Source organism: Plecotus auritus, assembly GCF_963455305.1.
Source record: "Plecotus auritus genome assembly, chromosome: 5".
NCBI lineage: Eukaryota > Metazoa > Chordata > Mammalia > Chiroptera > Vespertilionidae > Plecotus > Plecotus auritus.
Window position 1 is genome coordinate 41804371 of NC_137776.1, and position 16603 is coordinate 41820973.

Consider the following 16603-nt stretch of genomic DNA (forward strand, 5'->3'; position numbering starts at 1 on the left):
CAGACAGCAGCATCTCTGGAGTACCTCTGTGACCCAATATTTCCGTTATTCTCTCCTGAATCTCCTCAGAGGGGTCAGAGGAGTGACCTGCTACTGAAGCCACATGGCTCTGTGTTCCAGTCCCTCCCATGAGGAATGCTTCTTCGTCGCTCCTGTGGCTTTTCTCCCTTTCTCTGCTTTAACATTGCTTTGGTCCAATGGCACTGCCACCATCTGCTGACACTTAACCAAGAATGGCTGCAGGTGACTTCCAGGAGCTTGGGAATAAAGAAGAGTTTAGGGAAATATTCTCCAAGGTGGAGTAGAGTCAATCATACTCAACTGCACTGGAAGTTAAATACGTTGTTTGCATGCCTATCTCCAAGCTTAATTATTTTTATGATATTGGGGAAGCAACTTACTTTTATTTAATTTATTTTTAAAAAATATATTTTTATTGATTTCAGAGAGGAAGGGAAAGGGAGAGAGAGATAGAAACATCAATGATAAGAGAGAATCATTGACTGGCTGCTTCCTGCATGCTCCCTACTGGGGATTGAGCCCACAACCTGGGCATGTGCCCTTGACAGGAATTGAACTAGGACCGAGACCCTTCAGTCTGCAGGCTGACACTCTTTCTACTGAGCCACACTGGCTAGGGTGGGGAAGGAATTTATTTTTACTGGCTCTCACCTTTACCATGTGCAAAATAAGCATCAGTAGGTGAATTTTAAGAGAGAAAATTCTATAAATTATGAATTATACAGGCATGGAAAATTGTCCTCTCATCCTTCCTACAATTAATTTAATAATTATTGTCTTAAGATTATGTCAATGAACCTGGGTCTTTGGAAGAAGAGTTATCAAGAGGATTGTGCTACCCCACAGAGTATAGACCAGGGGCCACTCAGAAATTACTTTGTGTAGAAGGCCAGCTGATCAGCTGCAGCTTGGCCAGAGGGCAGGCACCTAGAGCAGCCGTTTGATGGAGAATGTAAGACTAGCATGCTCAGTGTGACACAAAAATGACAGCAGAAGCAACAGCATCTAGTTTGCTGGTTTCAGGGAAAGAGTTATCTTTATGTCCTTCAGTGATTTTAAAGACTCTTAACTGAGTAGCTCCTTTAATTTTTTTAAAATGCTTTCATCTGAATTTATCTATTCACATTATTTCCAACTCCCTGAATTTGTTAAGAGCCTCCATGCCTTACCTTGTTTTACAGGGGAAAATAAAGCACTGACAAGTTACCTAATGAGCCCAGAGTGGCACAGCCCAGTAGTGGCAGAGCAGAACTGGGGTCTCCCCAAGGAGGGGGTTCCTAGCTCCCAAGGTCAGTGCATCCAAATGGCAGCATCAGCGTCACTTGAATGCTTGTTGGGAATGCAGAATCTTGGGCCTCACCTCAGACCTGCTGAATCTGAATCTCCATTTTAAACCTCGAGGTGTTGCATGTGCACATTGAAGTCTGAGGACAGTAATGAGGTGGAGCCATCACTCTCCACTAAAAGTCCCTCTCTACTTTCGGCACGTGGCCAGCCCTTTCAGCTCACAGAGAGGCCGATCTGTAAAGGGAAACTTCCTGGACTTTATAGGTGAAATAAAGCAGAGCGTTACTCCCCCTCTCCAAAATATTTTGAGAGGTTACTTAGAGCCACACGTATAGATAAGCAGGATAGGGAATGCTTATGTCAGTTAAAGTCTATTAGTTCATTTCTGGTTAAACAGCCTTCTAATATAACCACCTATGTCATCCAAATCCCACTTGAACAGGACAAGGGAGCAACATATCTGATTAGACATCTGAGTGATTAGAACGATTTAAATTAAATCTTGTGCTTCTGTTTCTGAAACGACTTCAGGATGCTGAAGTTGTTGGACACACTAAGTTCCAAATTCTGAAAATAGTCATTCTAGATGTTTTAAAAGAATATGGCTTTAAAATGTAATTATAAAAGTAACTGAATAACACCAAGTATGGGATATAAATATGCTTTAATTACTAATCTGATAGTCATTAACTTCTCCAAGAAGGTGACTTTGCACAGTCAACTAAAAGTATGCATTCAGTCACTATCATATGCAAGTATGTCAGTGGAGAGAATATTGTCTAAGAAGAGAATATTTGACATGTTCCCTTTTTCTCTCATCATCTTGCAAAAGAACCAGTTGGCTTTGAAGAAGTCCTGCCAGCCACACAACATGACAACTTTTGATAGTGCCAACATAACTGAATGGGACAGATGATAGTGATTTATTTTGTTCAGAGATATTTAGGACCACCTAAACATACTCTGGATTCTAGGGCATCTGACATCAAGTTGTAAATGATAATGGATGACTTAGTCCTTCCCTTCCTTCGGAGTCTCCACGATCCCCCAAATAGGGAAACTCTTGTCAGTTTCCTGGTGTGACCATATGGAAGGGTCATTTGTGCACATGTTGCTTTGCCCATACAAGCTCAGAAAATGGAACAAGAGTGCCAGTCTGTACATGTGAAATATATGATGCATGTGATCCATACAGTTTTTTATATGAGAGGCAGATGCAACATGCCCTTTGTATGATGACTTTATCTTTGATTCATGTCCCTGTTGATTTCTGTGGCACTTGCTTTCAGTTTTACAGGTGGAATGACATTTTCGTTTTGGCTGAAGTACCCTGGGTCAACTTCCTTCACCAACTGCAGCTCATCTATTGCTGAGATTTTCCATCTCTGCAGGCTGCCATTATGTTACACCACATTATGCAGCACTGGTTCTTTTAGTATTATTTTTTCTCACTTACTTGTCTTATATGCTTTTACCTTTTTTCAATTCATTGCATTTGTACTCTGTCAGATCATGTGATTCACCAAAGACCTCAACTGGGATAAGGCTACATATATAAGTAAATCTGTGTCAATAAGTTGCTGCTGGAGTGTACCATTTATGTAGAGAAAAATATTCTCAATAGACAACCTAGTTTATTCTGAGAGTTTTAAAACATTACCACCTTTAGGGGTGTTAGGGTCATTTTTGGAGTGAGAAAATCAATTGGATCTGAGATAATCTTATATGGTGTTGCAGTAGTGAGCATTATGCTTTTGACCTAAGAAGGAAGGAATATCCCAGCTACATTGATATTGTATATGTCATCAAGACAAGTTTACAAAGAAATACAATGGAAAAAATAAGTCTTCAGCATGGTTCTCCAAGTTGAGTAGCTTATAAATCTTATCATCCATTAGAGAGTTATGATTTTACCTAATGCTGTTTGTAATACCATTTGTTACTAAATTTTTATTTAAGTTCTGTGATAGAGCTGGAGATAAATAGTGTTAGCTTTTTTCCTTGGGTCATAATTAAATATCCTATACATTTTCACATGTCTGGAGAGTAATATTGATTCTTTGTTCTTCTTCTCCCCAGCTCTTTGCACTAATGTTGAGCCAAATGACTTGGTCTTATTCAAAGTTCATTTGACTGAACAATTATGGTGTTTTTCACATTGGTTGGTGTTTTTCCTTTAAAAAATATAAATTATGTTTCATATAGAAATAGCAACAATAACAATAGTAACTAGAGGACATAGGCTGCTTTACTGTGTAGTTGTGTTTTAAATACTTAGCATGTATTATATCATTTAATAACCAGGTAGGTACTATTATCAACTATGTTTTACAATGATTAAACTGATGCTTAAGAAGCTGAGGAACTTTTTTTGGTTATAAGACTAGTGACTGACACACCATGATTTTGAACCCAGGCCTTACTGACTCTATAACCCACCTTTCATCATGAAAACCGTAATATAAGAGCAAAAAGAAAATTTATACATCTTTAGTTCAACTGTTCTTTCTACATATGAAGAAATAGACCAAGCAAGGTTAAATGCCTTACCTTAGGTTACAACTAGGCAATGGGAGAGGCAATTTCATTGGTTTCCATTTTCCAGGAGGCTATGCAGGCATATACCCCATTCTATCTAATTGGTTATCTTGTATTAGGTATCTTCTTTGGACCAATCTGCCATCACAAGAAGTATGGGCACACTACACAGAATTGTTCAAAATGGATGCTACCTTGCTCCCCTTTGCTAGGGTTAAAGGAATCCTTGTAGCTGGGAAAACTACAAAAGCTGTTGACTGTATGGGGTTGTTATCTTCCAGGCTGGAAGCCCACTTCTAGCCAAACTCTTGCAAAGCCAGGAAGCAAGTCCCTGCTAGTGAGTTTTCCATATTATTAGCACTCCTTCTCCTTTCAAAGTCAATCAAATCCAGGGTGAACCCAGTGTGCCTTCGTTGTCTCTGCTCAGTCCACTCTCCAGGCCCTGCTTCTGTGTTGAAGATAGATTGGGTTTGACAGGTGGGAAACCAGCAGCAGTCCTGAGACTGGCTGCCAAACGGGTCAGAGGAGGAGGTGATCTGATGGGTTGTGGCATTGAACTGCACGAATGAAGGCAATGAATGGGGACCCTCCAAGGTAATAGCAGTATTTTTCATCACCAAGGGAACAGGTTGAAAGTTTGCAAAAGGGAGAAGGCAGCTACTGGGCAAGGCACTGCTTTTTGTCACCTACCTATGTTATAGATTAACTTGCATGATGGTGCTGCAACATAGATGTGTGTACCAATTGGATTTTTCTTTTAATAGTATATTTTTCTGACCAAAAAAACTATTCTAAACTTATTTTAGAAAAGTATAAAGAAACAAGTTGTGATGCACTGAGATGCACACACAGGTGGAATGCTGAGTCACTGTGACACAGTGGTGTTTCACTCTAGATGTGCGTTTTCTTGCCCTTTGCGTCAGGCAGCCAGGCCTCTGTGCTCCTTGTGCCTCAGGGGAGAGTTGCATTGTAGAGATGAAAGCAGAAGTTGCCTATATATTAGAAATGAGGTTGGCTTTGGTGTTCTGAAGGCCCCTTGAGGGGACTATATCCTGGAAGGGAAGAGTAATAGGGACTTATGCGAAGGGGAAGCAGGGAAATATGAAAGAACAGAAAAAGAGCTTGATTTTGTAAGGTTAGTGGATCCAATGGTCTGCTTCTTTGGAGTGCCCCAGTGCTGTGGCAGAACTTTGTGGGGGAATGTGATCATCTAGAGAAGCTATGCATTTTACATAGGGACCCCAGCCTTGGTTAAGAGTCCTATAGCACATGAAGCAGCCCCCTGCCCCCGACCCAGTACCAAAGTCTCAAAAGTCCTCCTGTCATGCATTTCTTTCAAAAATGCAAATTTGAGCATGTTTCACAGCAAAAGATCCCCTCTGTAGGATAGAGAAACATATTCCAAGCAAATGAAATAGCATGTGCAAAACTATGAAGTTAATGGCACATGTACTGTGTACCAGTGACTGTCTCCAGCTGGATCATGGGGTTGTGTTGATGAGCAGCTGGATGGATGGGGAAGGGCTACTCATGGGTGGCCTTGGCTGCCATCTGGTGGAATCTCCATCTAGTAGGCCAATGAGTTTCAAACATATCTTAGGAGCACATAAAATTTTTATATAAAATCTCCTACAGAAACCCATTGGATCCTCATGCCATGTCCTCCACACAGCCTTGAATTATTGAAGCATCTCTGTGTGACCATAACTATGGATAATGGTAAACCCATTGTCTGATTAGATTGGAAGTTTAATATGATGACCAATGGTGGTATGAAGATACATTGAAGGGTGGAGACAGAGAATGTTAGACTGGATGCAGAGAGACCAACTATGAATTTTAGTTTCTACTGTGAGCCTCATTGGATTTGATGGTAGAAATTTAGTTACAATCCAGGGTCACACTCTTCTCTGACTTAGATTTAATTCCAGGGCATGTTTATAAACATGGTAAGAAGCACAACTCATTCAAAACTTCATGGTAAAGAGCAGGAAGTTTACAAATTTTAACACATTTAATTACTATAGCAACCCTGTGTGATATATGCTCTTATCTTCATCTTGCAGACAAGGAAACTGAGTCTCAGAAAGTTGAGTGATTTGTCAAAGTCAAAAAGCTCTTAATGGTTAGAGCTGGGATTTGAACTTAGATAGCCTGACTCCTAGTATGCTTCAGTATCTCTGATCTTAACCAGCACAGCTATAATGTGGAGGCATCTGGGGGAGTGCACCATTTTGTCCTTGGGAATGATCAGTCCTCTCTAGCATCCATGGCCATTGCATTTATTTTTCTTTATTCATGTTCTAGTACATTGTCTATGCTCTGGATCCTCCAGAATGATTCATTTAGGTACTCACAACCTGTACTGCACCTGGTAGAAACTCTTTGAGACAGGACTCTATCTACCCAGACCAGTGGTTCTCAACTGGAATTTTACCCCCCAGGACATTTGGCAATGTCTAGAAACATTTTTGGTTGTCCCAACTGGGAGTGGCAATTATGTTACTGTCATCTAGTAGATAGAAGCCAGGGATGCTGATAAACAACCTACAATGCGCAGGGCAGTCTCTACAACAAAGAATTATTGGAACCAAAATGTTAATATTACTGAGGTTGAAAAATCCCAACATAGATATGAAATTATATTTTAGCCATTTTATTTACAGTCTTGTTTTTTTTTCTCAGGGCTCCATCTTCCCAGGAAGGCACGGATTCCCTTGGTTCTTAGCTCCACCAAATCTTCTGGAGTTTCTGTTACCTCTTCCTCCATCATGGCTCAGCACAGAGCTGGTGAATGGGCTGGGACCTGGGTCCCCTTTTCAGGTACCCACGTAAGTTGAAACTCTCTCACTTACCCTTTGACTATTCCCCTCTCCCTTCCTTTTATCTAGCCTGAATGTAGGAAGCTTTGCTCTTACTCATATTCTTCAGTCTGTTGCCCATGCGCTCCCTTAATGTTTGAAACTCAAACTGCAAGAATTGATTACCCTTTTCCTTGCTTTGCGCTATGTAATCTATTTCCTGGGGGCAATAAACACAAAAAAAGTCAGCCGCCTAACTGAAGTTTTACAGAAATGCCAGGACAACCATAGTTTATCCATGCCAGCATTTTGCTATCTATATTTTGTGGTATACCGTTGTGTATGAAGATGTCACCAGATTTTTTATGAAAGGAGGAACCCCTCTCTAGGACTTCACAAGCCATATAAGCAAATAATTCAAATGTGTTTATCCCAGGACTTGCCCAAAATATTTGACCAGAAGTCTTGTATTTTTCATGGAATCCCCCAGAACAGTTTGCACATAATTTATGAAATGCTGGTCTGTGTTATACTAGTAAATGTGGCTTTTATCAAACACTGGCAGAAATGAGAGGAAAGGTAGAAGTTAGACTCACTAGGACTCAATGAATGATTGGTCCTGGGAGGTAAAGAAGCAAAAGGAATCAGTGAGAGAATATAGAAACTTCAAAACTGAAGGAACAAATTTCGTATTTGGCCTTATATATCACAAAATATTAGGCACCAGGGATTTTTAAAAGTATAAGCCACAGAATGACAATACTGAATTGATCTCTCTCTTGGATTGTTGTAATGGCTTTCTAAATGGTCTCCTAGATTTCATTGTTTTCCTCTTCTAATCTGAACACCCCAATGCTACCATAGAAATCTTTCTGAACAAAAATGTAATCATGGCATTGCTCTGATCAAAGAACTTCTGTGATTCACTTTTGTGCATAGACAACCCAAACTCCTTTACATAGTGTTCAGAGAACATTATGTCAAAATCTTCCTGAATATGGATTTAACTTTGTGTTGCCAGAATGAGCAACTCTTACTCAATGAGATGTTGCCTTGCACTGCCAGTGCTTTTGTGCTTCTGTGCCTTTTAGGGACTCTGGGAGACAAGACAGGCTGCTCTAGGGAACTTGCATCTATTCCTGCATTGTGTGAATGCCTTTATTCTCTAGGATTTATAAATATGTCTGTAATTTAATCTTAGAATGGGAGTGTGTGTGGTCTGTCTCTGTCCATATGGATATCTTTTGTTTGCCTCCCCTAGATCCACTCTCACCCTTGTTCATCAGTTCCCTGCTCTGGAAGGCTGACCTGCATGGACTGAATCTAAAGAATCCCTTGGCCTCTGCCTTGTAGTTGGTTTTGGTTAATGGAAAATGCTGACAGGAGATAGGACGAAGGCAGGAGAGGGAGATCAGAGTATATATCCCCCAATTCCCTCTAGAAGGGCACTGTAGACTGGCTGTGTCCCCTGCTGGTCACTGCTCCTCTCAAGGTGGCCTCTTCCATGGTCTTGTCTCCTTTCCAGGTTCAGTAACTGCTCTCTCCTCTGCTCTAACCCCTGGTTCCTGAGTATCCTTGTGGCTCCTGTATACCCTGACTATATGTGTATAAATAATCCTTTAAACATAAACCCTCTTCTAATATTCCCAATCTGAATGGTGCACTTCTTTCTCACTGGGACCCAGACTGATATAAGTTAGCCATCTGAAACACTTGATTTTTGAATGTCTGTGAATGGTAAAGATTTACATGATAAAGAATTGAATTACACAGGGACATGTCACAAGATGTCCACTTTTGTGTTTTACCTCACATCATTTCAAATGGTACCCTAAAATTGAATATTCAATTTAAAAGTAGTTGTGCATAAGGATATTTATTCACTGGTCAAGAAAGGCCATTTTATTTTGTGATCCATTGGCTGGAAATTTTTCCATTTCATTGACTAATGATTTTCCATGAAAATTAATGGGTGTGAGCTCTGAGTTGGTTTGGGTGATGGGAAGGACTTCATCTGCATACAGTTATCTCTGGTAAGGTCCATGGGGTTAGGTGTGTTGGGAGGTTAAATGGGAGCAACAGACCCAGGAATTATGGGATGGTTCAGTGACTAGAGTGTTTGAAGCTGTTCTTTAATATGTCTCCAAAGAATTTTAAAGTATAAGTAAGAGGATATTAGCTGACTATAGCTCAGGAGTTGTCTTATATATTCAGGCATGAATCTTTTTCAGGGGAAGGGTTATCTGAAAGAATCCAGGTAGGAATGCCAAATCTTGATAGTTTTTCTCCTCTAGATAGTTAAGGACTTCAGTGTTGACTTTTGAAAGGGACAGCAACATGCCATTTGTTATTTTATTTTTTACAATAATAACTGATATTTAGCTCTTAGTCTATTTATTATTGGTTCATACTATTTTTAGGTGAAAAAACATATTTTAAAGGTAGTTTTATATAACTTAATTTCATTTCTATGATTCCAGCATTCTAGCCATGTAAAATAAAATTACTGATTCTCTTTTAAGGCAGAGTGAAGAGTACTCAAATAGAGCAGACCAGAGATAGCGTGACGTTTCCAGTGTTCTCATTTGTTATTTTTTGCTTGTAGATTTAGCCATATAGTTATTTATATATTTATCTATATATAGGTTTATATCCCTGTGCTTTCCTTTTCCTAAGGAATCTTCTTTTGGAAATGACAATACAGTAAGCGTTTTCTTTGGAGCTGCAGAGGGGATGATGGCCTATATATTATAGCAGTGATATTAGGATGAAGAGTAGCAAACAAAATTAACCACACTTTACATGTCATCACAAGTGAGGCACTCCGTGTGCATGAAGATTTTGGTATGAGGGATAAAAAGACAGATCTGTTGTACAGACAGGATTTCCTGTGTAGTTTTTCTGGTTTCGCATATACTGAAGTGTCATTGTTGTGATCAGTAGTTCATGTTCGAGACATAGGATTAGGAAAGACCCAAGAAATCTCTTGAATGCTATATGTAGTGCTGAAGCTCTTTTTTGTTTGCTTGGTTGGTTGGGGTTTTTTCTGTTTTGTCTTGTTTTTTTTTTTTTTTTTTTTTTTTTGCACCTCCTATACTTGGACACAGAGAGAAATGTGTGTCATGTTGGAAAGAGGCTTTAAAAACAGGCATAGCTTTGGAAACTTGATATGTATAACTCACTAATTCTCACCTTGTTCACCTCTGTATTCACAGAGAGAAACATTCTTTTCTACCCTAGGACTTGAACAGGACATATTGGAGATTTATATTTTTAAAGAATTAATACATACCCTGTGGGTGTATTTAACATTTGAAATTTCAGCTGTGATTCTGAAGTAGTATTAAAGTTGGTAAAATTCTAATCACAATGCAAAACCTCTGAAAATGCACCTTATTTTTTAAGTTATTAAATTACAGGAATGATAGAAAGTATCTTTCTTTTTAAAAACTATAATCTAGTATTTATATCTGACTGTGCTATTTCATTGTGTTAGATCTCAAGCTTTCATTTATAACTATAAAGATCTTTAAAAGAAGGAAAATAAATACTTTCGATATTTATTATAGTGTCTAAGTAAGATAGTCAGTTTTTTTTCCTAATGTGGAAGCTCTTTGTTGTCAGGAATGCAAATATAAAATACATAAACTTGAATATCCTCAAAATGCCTTCTAAATGAAGCAGCGTATTTGGAAGAGGGGAAACCACAGTGAGTCAGCTGTCTCCAGGTTCTGCTCTCAGAACAGTTACTGACTTGTTTAGTGACCTTGGCCATCTTGGTCTAACTCCATTTTCGTTTTCCCTCCTGACGAGTGAAATTTCTTTCTACTAACCTGCTTTCCCTGGATGTACTTTGGAAGAAAGATGCTATCTAAATACCGTTAAAAACAATAATATTTCCTATCTCAGGAGTGAACTTCAGTCTGGAATGTAACACAATCCACTGGTATTTTTTTTGACTTTGTAATCCTTACCAAAGATAAAATAAAATAAAATCTGAGTATATTTTAATGGAGCACCCTGGGATAAATGACTAAAATTTCATTACCACATAAGAATTGTATTCTATATAGATTCTTTTACGTGTGAAAACATGGCTTAGCAAGCTGGCAGCTTGAAAGTCCTTGCTTTATTAGTTAGCAAATGGTTCTGGGTTTTATCACAGTTACTGGCAATCTCAGTTTTTGGGTGCCTAGGAATTCAAAATGATATGCTCAGCTGACCCTTTAATTAGCTCTCATTCTGTCTGACATGATTTATAGCCTGGTGGCTCACTTGTAAAAAAGATATATGATTTAATGAAGTGGAAAGGCAGAATTGTTTCCCACCTCCGATTGTTGAATGCTTTCCTCCGGCTGGTGACTGGAGCTCCGGGGGCAAGCAGAACAGCAGTTATATCCCCCGGTACAAGGACAGGAAGGTCCAGTTTGCTATGATTTGTGATTGTTTGCAAAGATGCTTCTGTTTCATTAGGAAACGAAAGAATTGATTCCGGTATCTTGAAATAGTCTTTTAAAAGAAATACAAAAGGCTATGGGCTGAAATTCTCTTATTTTGCATTTTTATTTTATTGCTCTAAATGCAAATATTGTGGGGGAAGCAATACAGCATTTAATCTGCAGAGCTTTGCAGTGGTTTAGCACCATCAGTCCATTAGGTCCATAAGTGTTTATGGAGTACATTAGGTATTGATCGAGTCACTGGGTTACAGCAGTGACCAAGAGAGACAAGGCCCCCTCTGGGAGGACAGATAAAACACCAATAAATAAATGCTTAAATATGATCATTTCTAACTTGTGCCATGGGGTGAGTGCCTGAAAAACAATTTTTAACAGGGTGCTCTGAGAGCGCATGTGGGGAATGGCGGGCTGCTGTAGAGCTGGTGTCAGGGAAGGATACCCAGATGGAGGGGACCCCTGGGCCAAGACCCACCAGATCGGAATGCTGAGAAATAGGAGGGTCTGGAGGCTGAGCTTCCTGAGCAAAGGGCACAGAGAACACAAAGTCCAAGGAGGAAGGACCTTGATGGACCTGAGAAATAGAGAGAGGAAAGTGGGGATGAGGCAATAATGTATAAGGCAGAGAGGAAGGGATTGAGAGTGAGAGGGGCAGGTAGTGCAGGGCGCTGAAGGCCACAGCAAGGAAGGGACAGTGTTCCGTCAAGTGCCACATTCCAAAGACCTGTGCTGGGGTTCTCGCAGCCTGCACCTCCACCAGCCTCCCCGAGGCACTGTGGTGCACCTGTTAATTTACGTGTACCTCATTAGGTCCAGGCCCCACCTAAAGAATATGGAGTACAAAGTTATGGAGCCAACACACATATAATAGTATCATATTACCTCAGGGTTCCCATCCTTCCCTAACTTTTTTTTTTTTAATTCAAATACACAGAAAAGTTATGAAACCATTCATGTAGAGTCACTGATTGATAATAATTTGTCAACTTTGTTTTATCTCTCTTCTTTATATATATACACTAGAGGCCCAGTGCACGAAATTCATATAAGCCAATTGTTCTGCAGAATTGAAGGTTTGGATTTGTCTTATGTTTCCTCTTGATTAGATTTGGGTCCCTCAGCCTGGCCTATGTCCTCTCGCCCTCTCGCAGTCTGGGAGCCCTCGGGGGATGTCCGATGGGCAGCGGGCCTAAGCTGGCAGTCAGACATCCTTAGCACTGCCACGGAGGTGGGAGAGGCTCCTGCCAGTGCCACTGCGCTCACCAGCCGTAAGCCTGGCTTCTGGCTGAGTGGCGCTCCCCCTGTGGGAGCACACTGACCACAGGGGGCAGCTCCTGCATTGAGCATCTGCCCCCTGGTGGTCAGTGCGTGTCATAGTGACCAGTCGTTCCGCCATTCAGTCAATTTGCATATTACCATTTTATTATATAGGATACTTGGTTTTGTTCTGTTTTGCTAAAGCATTTCAGGTTCTTGTAGACATCATTGCATTTCACACACTCAGGAAATTTTCAACATAATACTCTCTGTATTGAAATTTCCAAAATTGTCCCAATCATGTCCTTTATAGCTGATTTTTTGATGATCATATGTCTTTTGTCTCCTCTAACTCAGAACAGTCCCTTAGCCTTCTCCGTTTTTTATGATATTGATATTTCCAAGGAGTATAAGCCAATTGTTCTGCAGAATTGAGGGTTTGGATTTGTCTGATGTTTCCTCTCGATTAGATTTGGGTTAAATATATTTGGCAAGAAGGCTCCATAGGTGATGCTGTCCTTCATAGTGCATGATATCAGGTGGCTCAGGATGTTATGATGACATTAAACTTGATCACTGGCAAAGGTGTATCTGCCAAATTTCCCCATTATAAAGGTATTTTTTTCCTTTTGCAATCAATAAATAATCTGTGGAGAGATACTTTGAGATTCTGTGACTATCTTGTTTCCTAGTAGCCTTTCACTTAATGATATTAGCATCCACAGATGCATCTTTCTAGAATCAGTTATTGCTATGATGGTTGTGAAAATGATGACTTTCTACTTCTCTTTTTTTTTTCTATACTCATTAGCTGTCTTACTTTTGTAAATAAAATGTCTCTTTTCTCTCCCACTTTAAAAAAATCAGTGTGGACTCAAGGAACTTTTAAAAATGCATTATGTTATAATCTATTCCTCTCATTATACATTTCAAAACAATAATTGTCACAAATTTAATTAGTACGAGCTCCCACAAGCAGACCTTTCCAGTCAGATTTTGAGCACCTTTCTTCTTTTCATCATAACAAGAGGCTTCAGGCTTCCTTTGCACTTTGCCTTCTCCAAACCAGAAATCAGCAATTTCCCCAAAATGTCCTGGTTTCTTTTAGTGGGGATGTTATTTAGAAACCAATATCTTGGAACTGGATGTGTTTATTGCTAACAGGGTATCATTGTTTTCAGTTGGTGGTATCATTGCTTCTAGAGCCATTCAGTGGACAGAGTTAGTAAATAAATACACACACAAATAGGTTCTTAAGGATACCTCAAATTCTAATTCACGCCACAACATTCTTTTTCTCCTTCCCTCATCTGTATCTGTATTTTCCTTCTCCCACAAAGGAAAAACCCTGGGTCCCAACAACAACAATATGTTCATATTTACTCATTTGTAGCTACAATAATTCCTTTCCCAAATTTTATAATTGTTACATCAATGCCAACAACAAACAAATTAACTTCAAGATCTGTCTGCACTTCTTTTAAAAATATTTTTTATTTATCTTTATTTTGAGGGTATTACAGATGCACCCCAATATCCCCCATTGCCCCCCTCCATCCAGTTCCTGCCCCACCCAGGCCTTCACCACACTCTTGTCTGTGTTCATGGATTATGCATATATGCATATAAGTTCTTTGGTTATTCTCTCCTCTCCCCCCCTCCCCCCTTCCCTCTGGGATTTGTCAGTTTGTTCCATGCTTCTGTGTCTCTGGATCTATTTTGTTCCTCAGTTTATTTTGTTCATTTGATTCCACATATAAGTGAGATCATGTGATACTTGCCTTTCTCTAACTGGTTTATTTTGCTTAGCATTGTACTCTCCAGGTCCCTCTATGCTATCTCAAAAGGTAAGAGATCCCTCTTTTTTTAATAGCTGCGTAGTATTCCATGGTGTAAATGTACCACAGCTTTTTTATCCACTCATCTACTGATGCACACTTGGGCTGTTTCCAGATCTTAGCTATGGTGAATAGCGCTTAGTGTCTGTTTTTGTGTTTCTGATTTGGTAGGCTAAGGTGCAGTGAGTAAAAGGCAGGATGTCCTAGAACCATGTTCTTTCCTTTCCGAAAGACTAATCAAAAAATTTAAAAGCCCACAAAACTTCCTCTTACTTAACCCAGATTCCACTTTTGAAAAGTGTATGTATATTAACATTTTGAAAATGCAAATACTGACCCTGGAAGGGTTAAGCTTCTTTCAGCCATTTATACTGTAGCCTGATTAATTTCAATCTGTTTGCTTTCTCTAAATCCTGGAGGAGCTGCAATGAGACTGCACTTTTCAAAGAGGTGAATATTTTGTAGCACAGAGGCAACCTCAAGGAACATCCTGGGATGCAAGCCCAGTGAAGGAGGGAAGTGAGGGAGCAGGCAGCCTCCGCAGGCCTCCGTAGGAGGAGGGAGATTCCTTTGTAAACACAGCACTAGGCCAGATTTTTATTATTTTTCAGTTTTGCATAGAGCCTTGGTTATTCAGATACCAAGATACCAACTAGAACTCATTTTCCTAACACTAACACAGTTTAATTAATTAATTGTTCAACAACCCAGAGACTTGTCTATTGCAAGAGGCTCTGCCTCAGAACTTCAAGCCCACGGCTGGTCATTACACCAAGGCAGTTTTGCCTAAATTGAAACTCCACGCCCTATCATAATTTGTTAATGCCTTATGACTGAGTTATTTTTCTCTGTCACAGAATTAATAATCTCCAAGTTCCAAAATGCACGAATCCGAGAACTAGAAGGTCCTCAGAGGTTTTATCTCTCCATCTTTTTAAGTTCAGGTCCCAAGAGACAGCCATGCTTGGCACAGAAGAGGCAGAGCTTGAGCCATAACAGGGGCTTTGGACCTTGGCCCTTGTGCTTATTACCTGCTACACCAAAACTCACCTCTCTTTTTTCTCTTGGAAAGAGCATTTGATCAAACTTGTGGGTCATAAGAGCATTGGTATCTGCTTGCAAGCATTTCTACTTCTGGAAAATTAGAGGTTTTACTTTCATTTCATGCAAGGATAGCCAAGTAGCATATGGAGGTCACAGATATTTTTTTAAAATAAAACATAATTTAGATGATAAGCCCATTTTTACCTATTTTTTAAAGTAATCTAATCTGATACATTTGGAATCCTTGGGAGATGTTCATGTAATTTTATTGAATCTCCACTTTGCAGTAAAATGCAGTGTAGCACTGGGTTAAGGGTGCATGGTGGGGTCAGTCTGCCTGCTTACCAATTACTAGCTATGTGAGTTGGGAAAGTTCCTTTCTCCTTATTTGAAAAACAAGGATAACAGTATATGCCCCATGAGGTTATGTGTGGATTGATTTAGCTAATGCATACAAATCTGTAACAGAGTGCCTGGCACTGTGTAAATGCACAGTAACTGATGCTGTCTGGAGAAGGAAGTCCGCATAGGCTAGGCATCTTTAGTTCAGGGTTTAAGTACAATTTCTCTTGTTTTCCATTTCATGAGTAGAATTGAATGTTTTCAGATATTTTAACTGCCTGAAAATAAAAATCAGTTTATATAATTTTTAAATTAATATATTTTAATTTTTAGATAAGTTTTAGGTTTATATAAAAATTTGAGGAGAAAGTACAGAAAGTCCTATACTCCTCCTCCTCAGTTTCCCCTATTGTTAACATCTTGCATTGGTGTGGTACGTTAATTACAGATGATGAACCAATATTGATACATTACTGTTAACAGAAGTCCATAGTTTACATTAGGGTCCACTCTTTGTGTTGTACTGTACTATGAGTTTTGCCAAATGCATATTGTTATCCACCATTACACAGTGTCATGCAACATAATTTCACTGTCCTAAAAATCCCCTATGCGGTGCCTATTTATCTCTGCCTTCCTTCCCCCACCACTGGGAACCAGTAATCTTCTTCAGAATGTCATATAGTTGGCATCATATAGTATATGGCTTTGCAGATTGTCTTTCACTTAGCAATGTGCATTTAAGGTTCCTCCACGTCTTTTTGTGGCTTGATAGCTTATTTCTTTTTATTGCTGAATAATATTTCTCTTTTTTTTTAAATAAATCTTTATTCAGATTATTACAATTATTTCTCCTTTTTCCCCCCATAGCTCCCCTCCACCCATTTCCCACCCCACCTTCTGCCCTTACCCCACTGTCCTCATCCATAGGTGTATGATTTTTGTCCATTCTCTTCATGAACCCCCCATACCCTTTTCCCCCTGAGAATTATCAGTCCACTCCCTTTCTATGCCCCTG

At 39.5% G+C, this 16603-nt stretch overlaps 1 protein-coding gene across 2 annotated transcripts in view; it reads left to right on the forward strand.

Moving 5' to 3' along the window:
• ZNF385B (zinc finger protein 385B) overlaps positions 1-16603 on the forward strand; it is a 367474-nt gene that overhangs the window by 15023 nt on the left and 335848 nt on the right. For both annotated transcript variants that reach the window (XM_080669117.1, XM_080669112.1), the window contains exon 2: positions 6532-6677. In XM_080669117.1, coding sequence (XP_080525243.1) covers positions 6641-6677 — 37 coding nt within the window. In that variant the 5' untranslated portion in view covers positions 6532-6640. The remainder of the gene's footprint in view (positions 1-6531; positions 6678-16603) is intronic.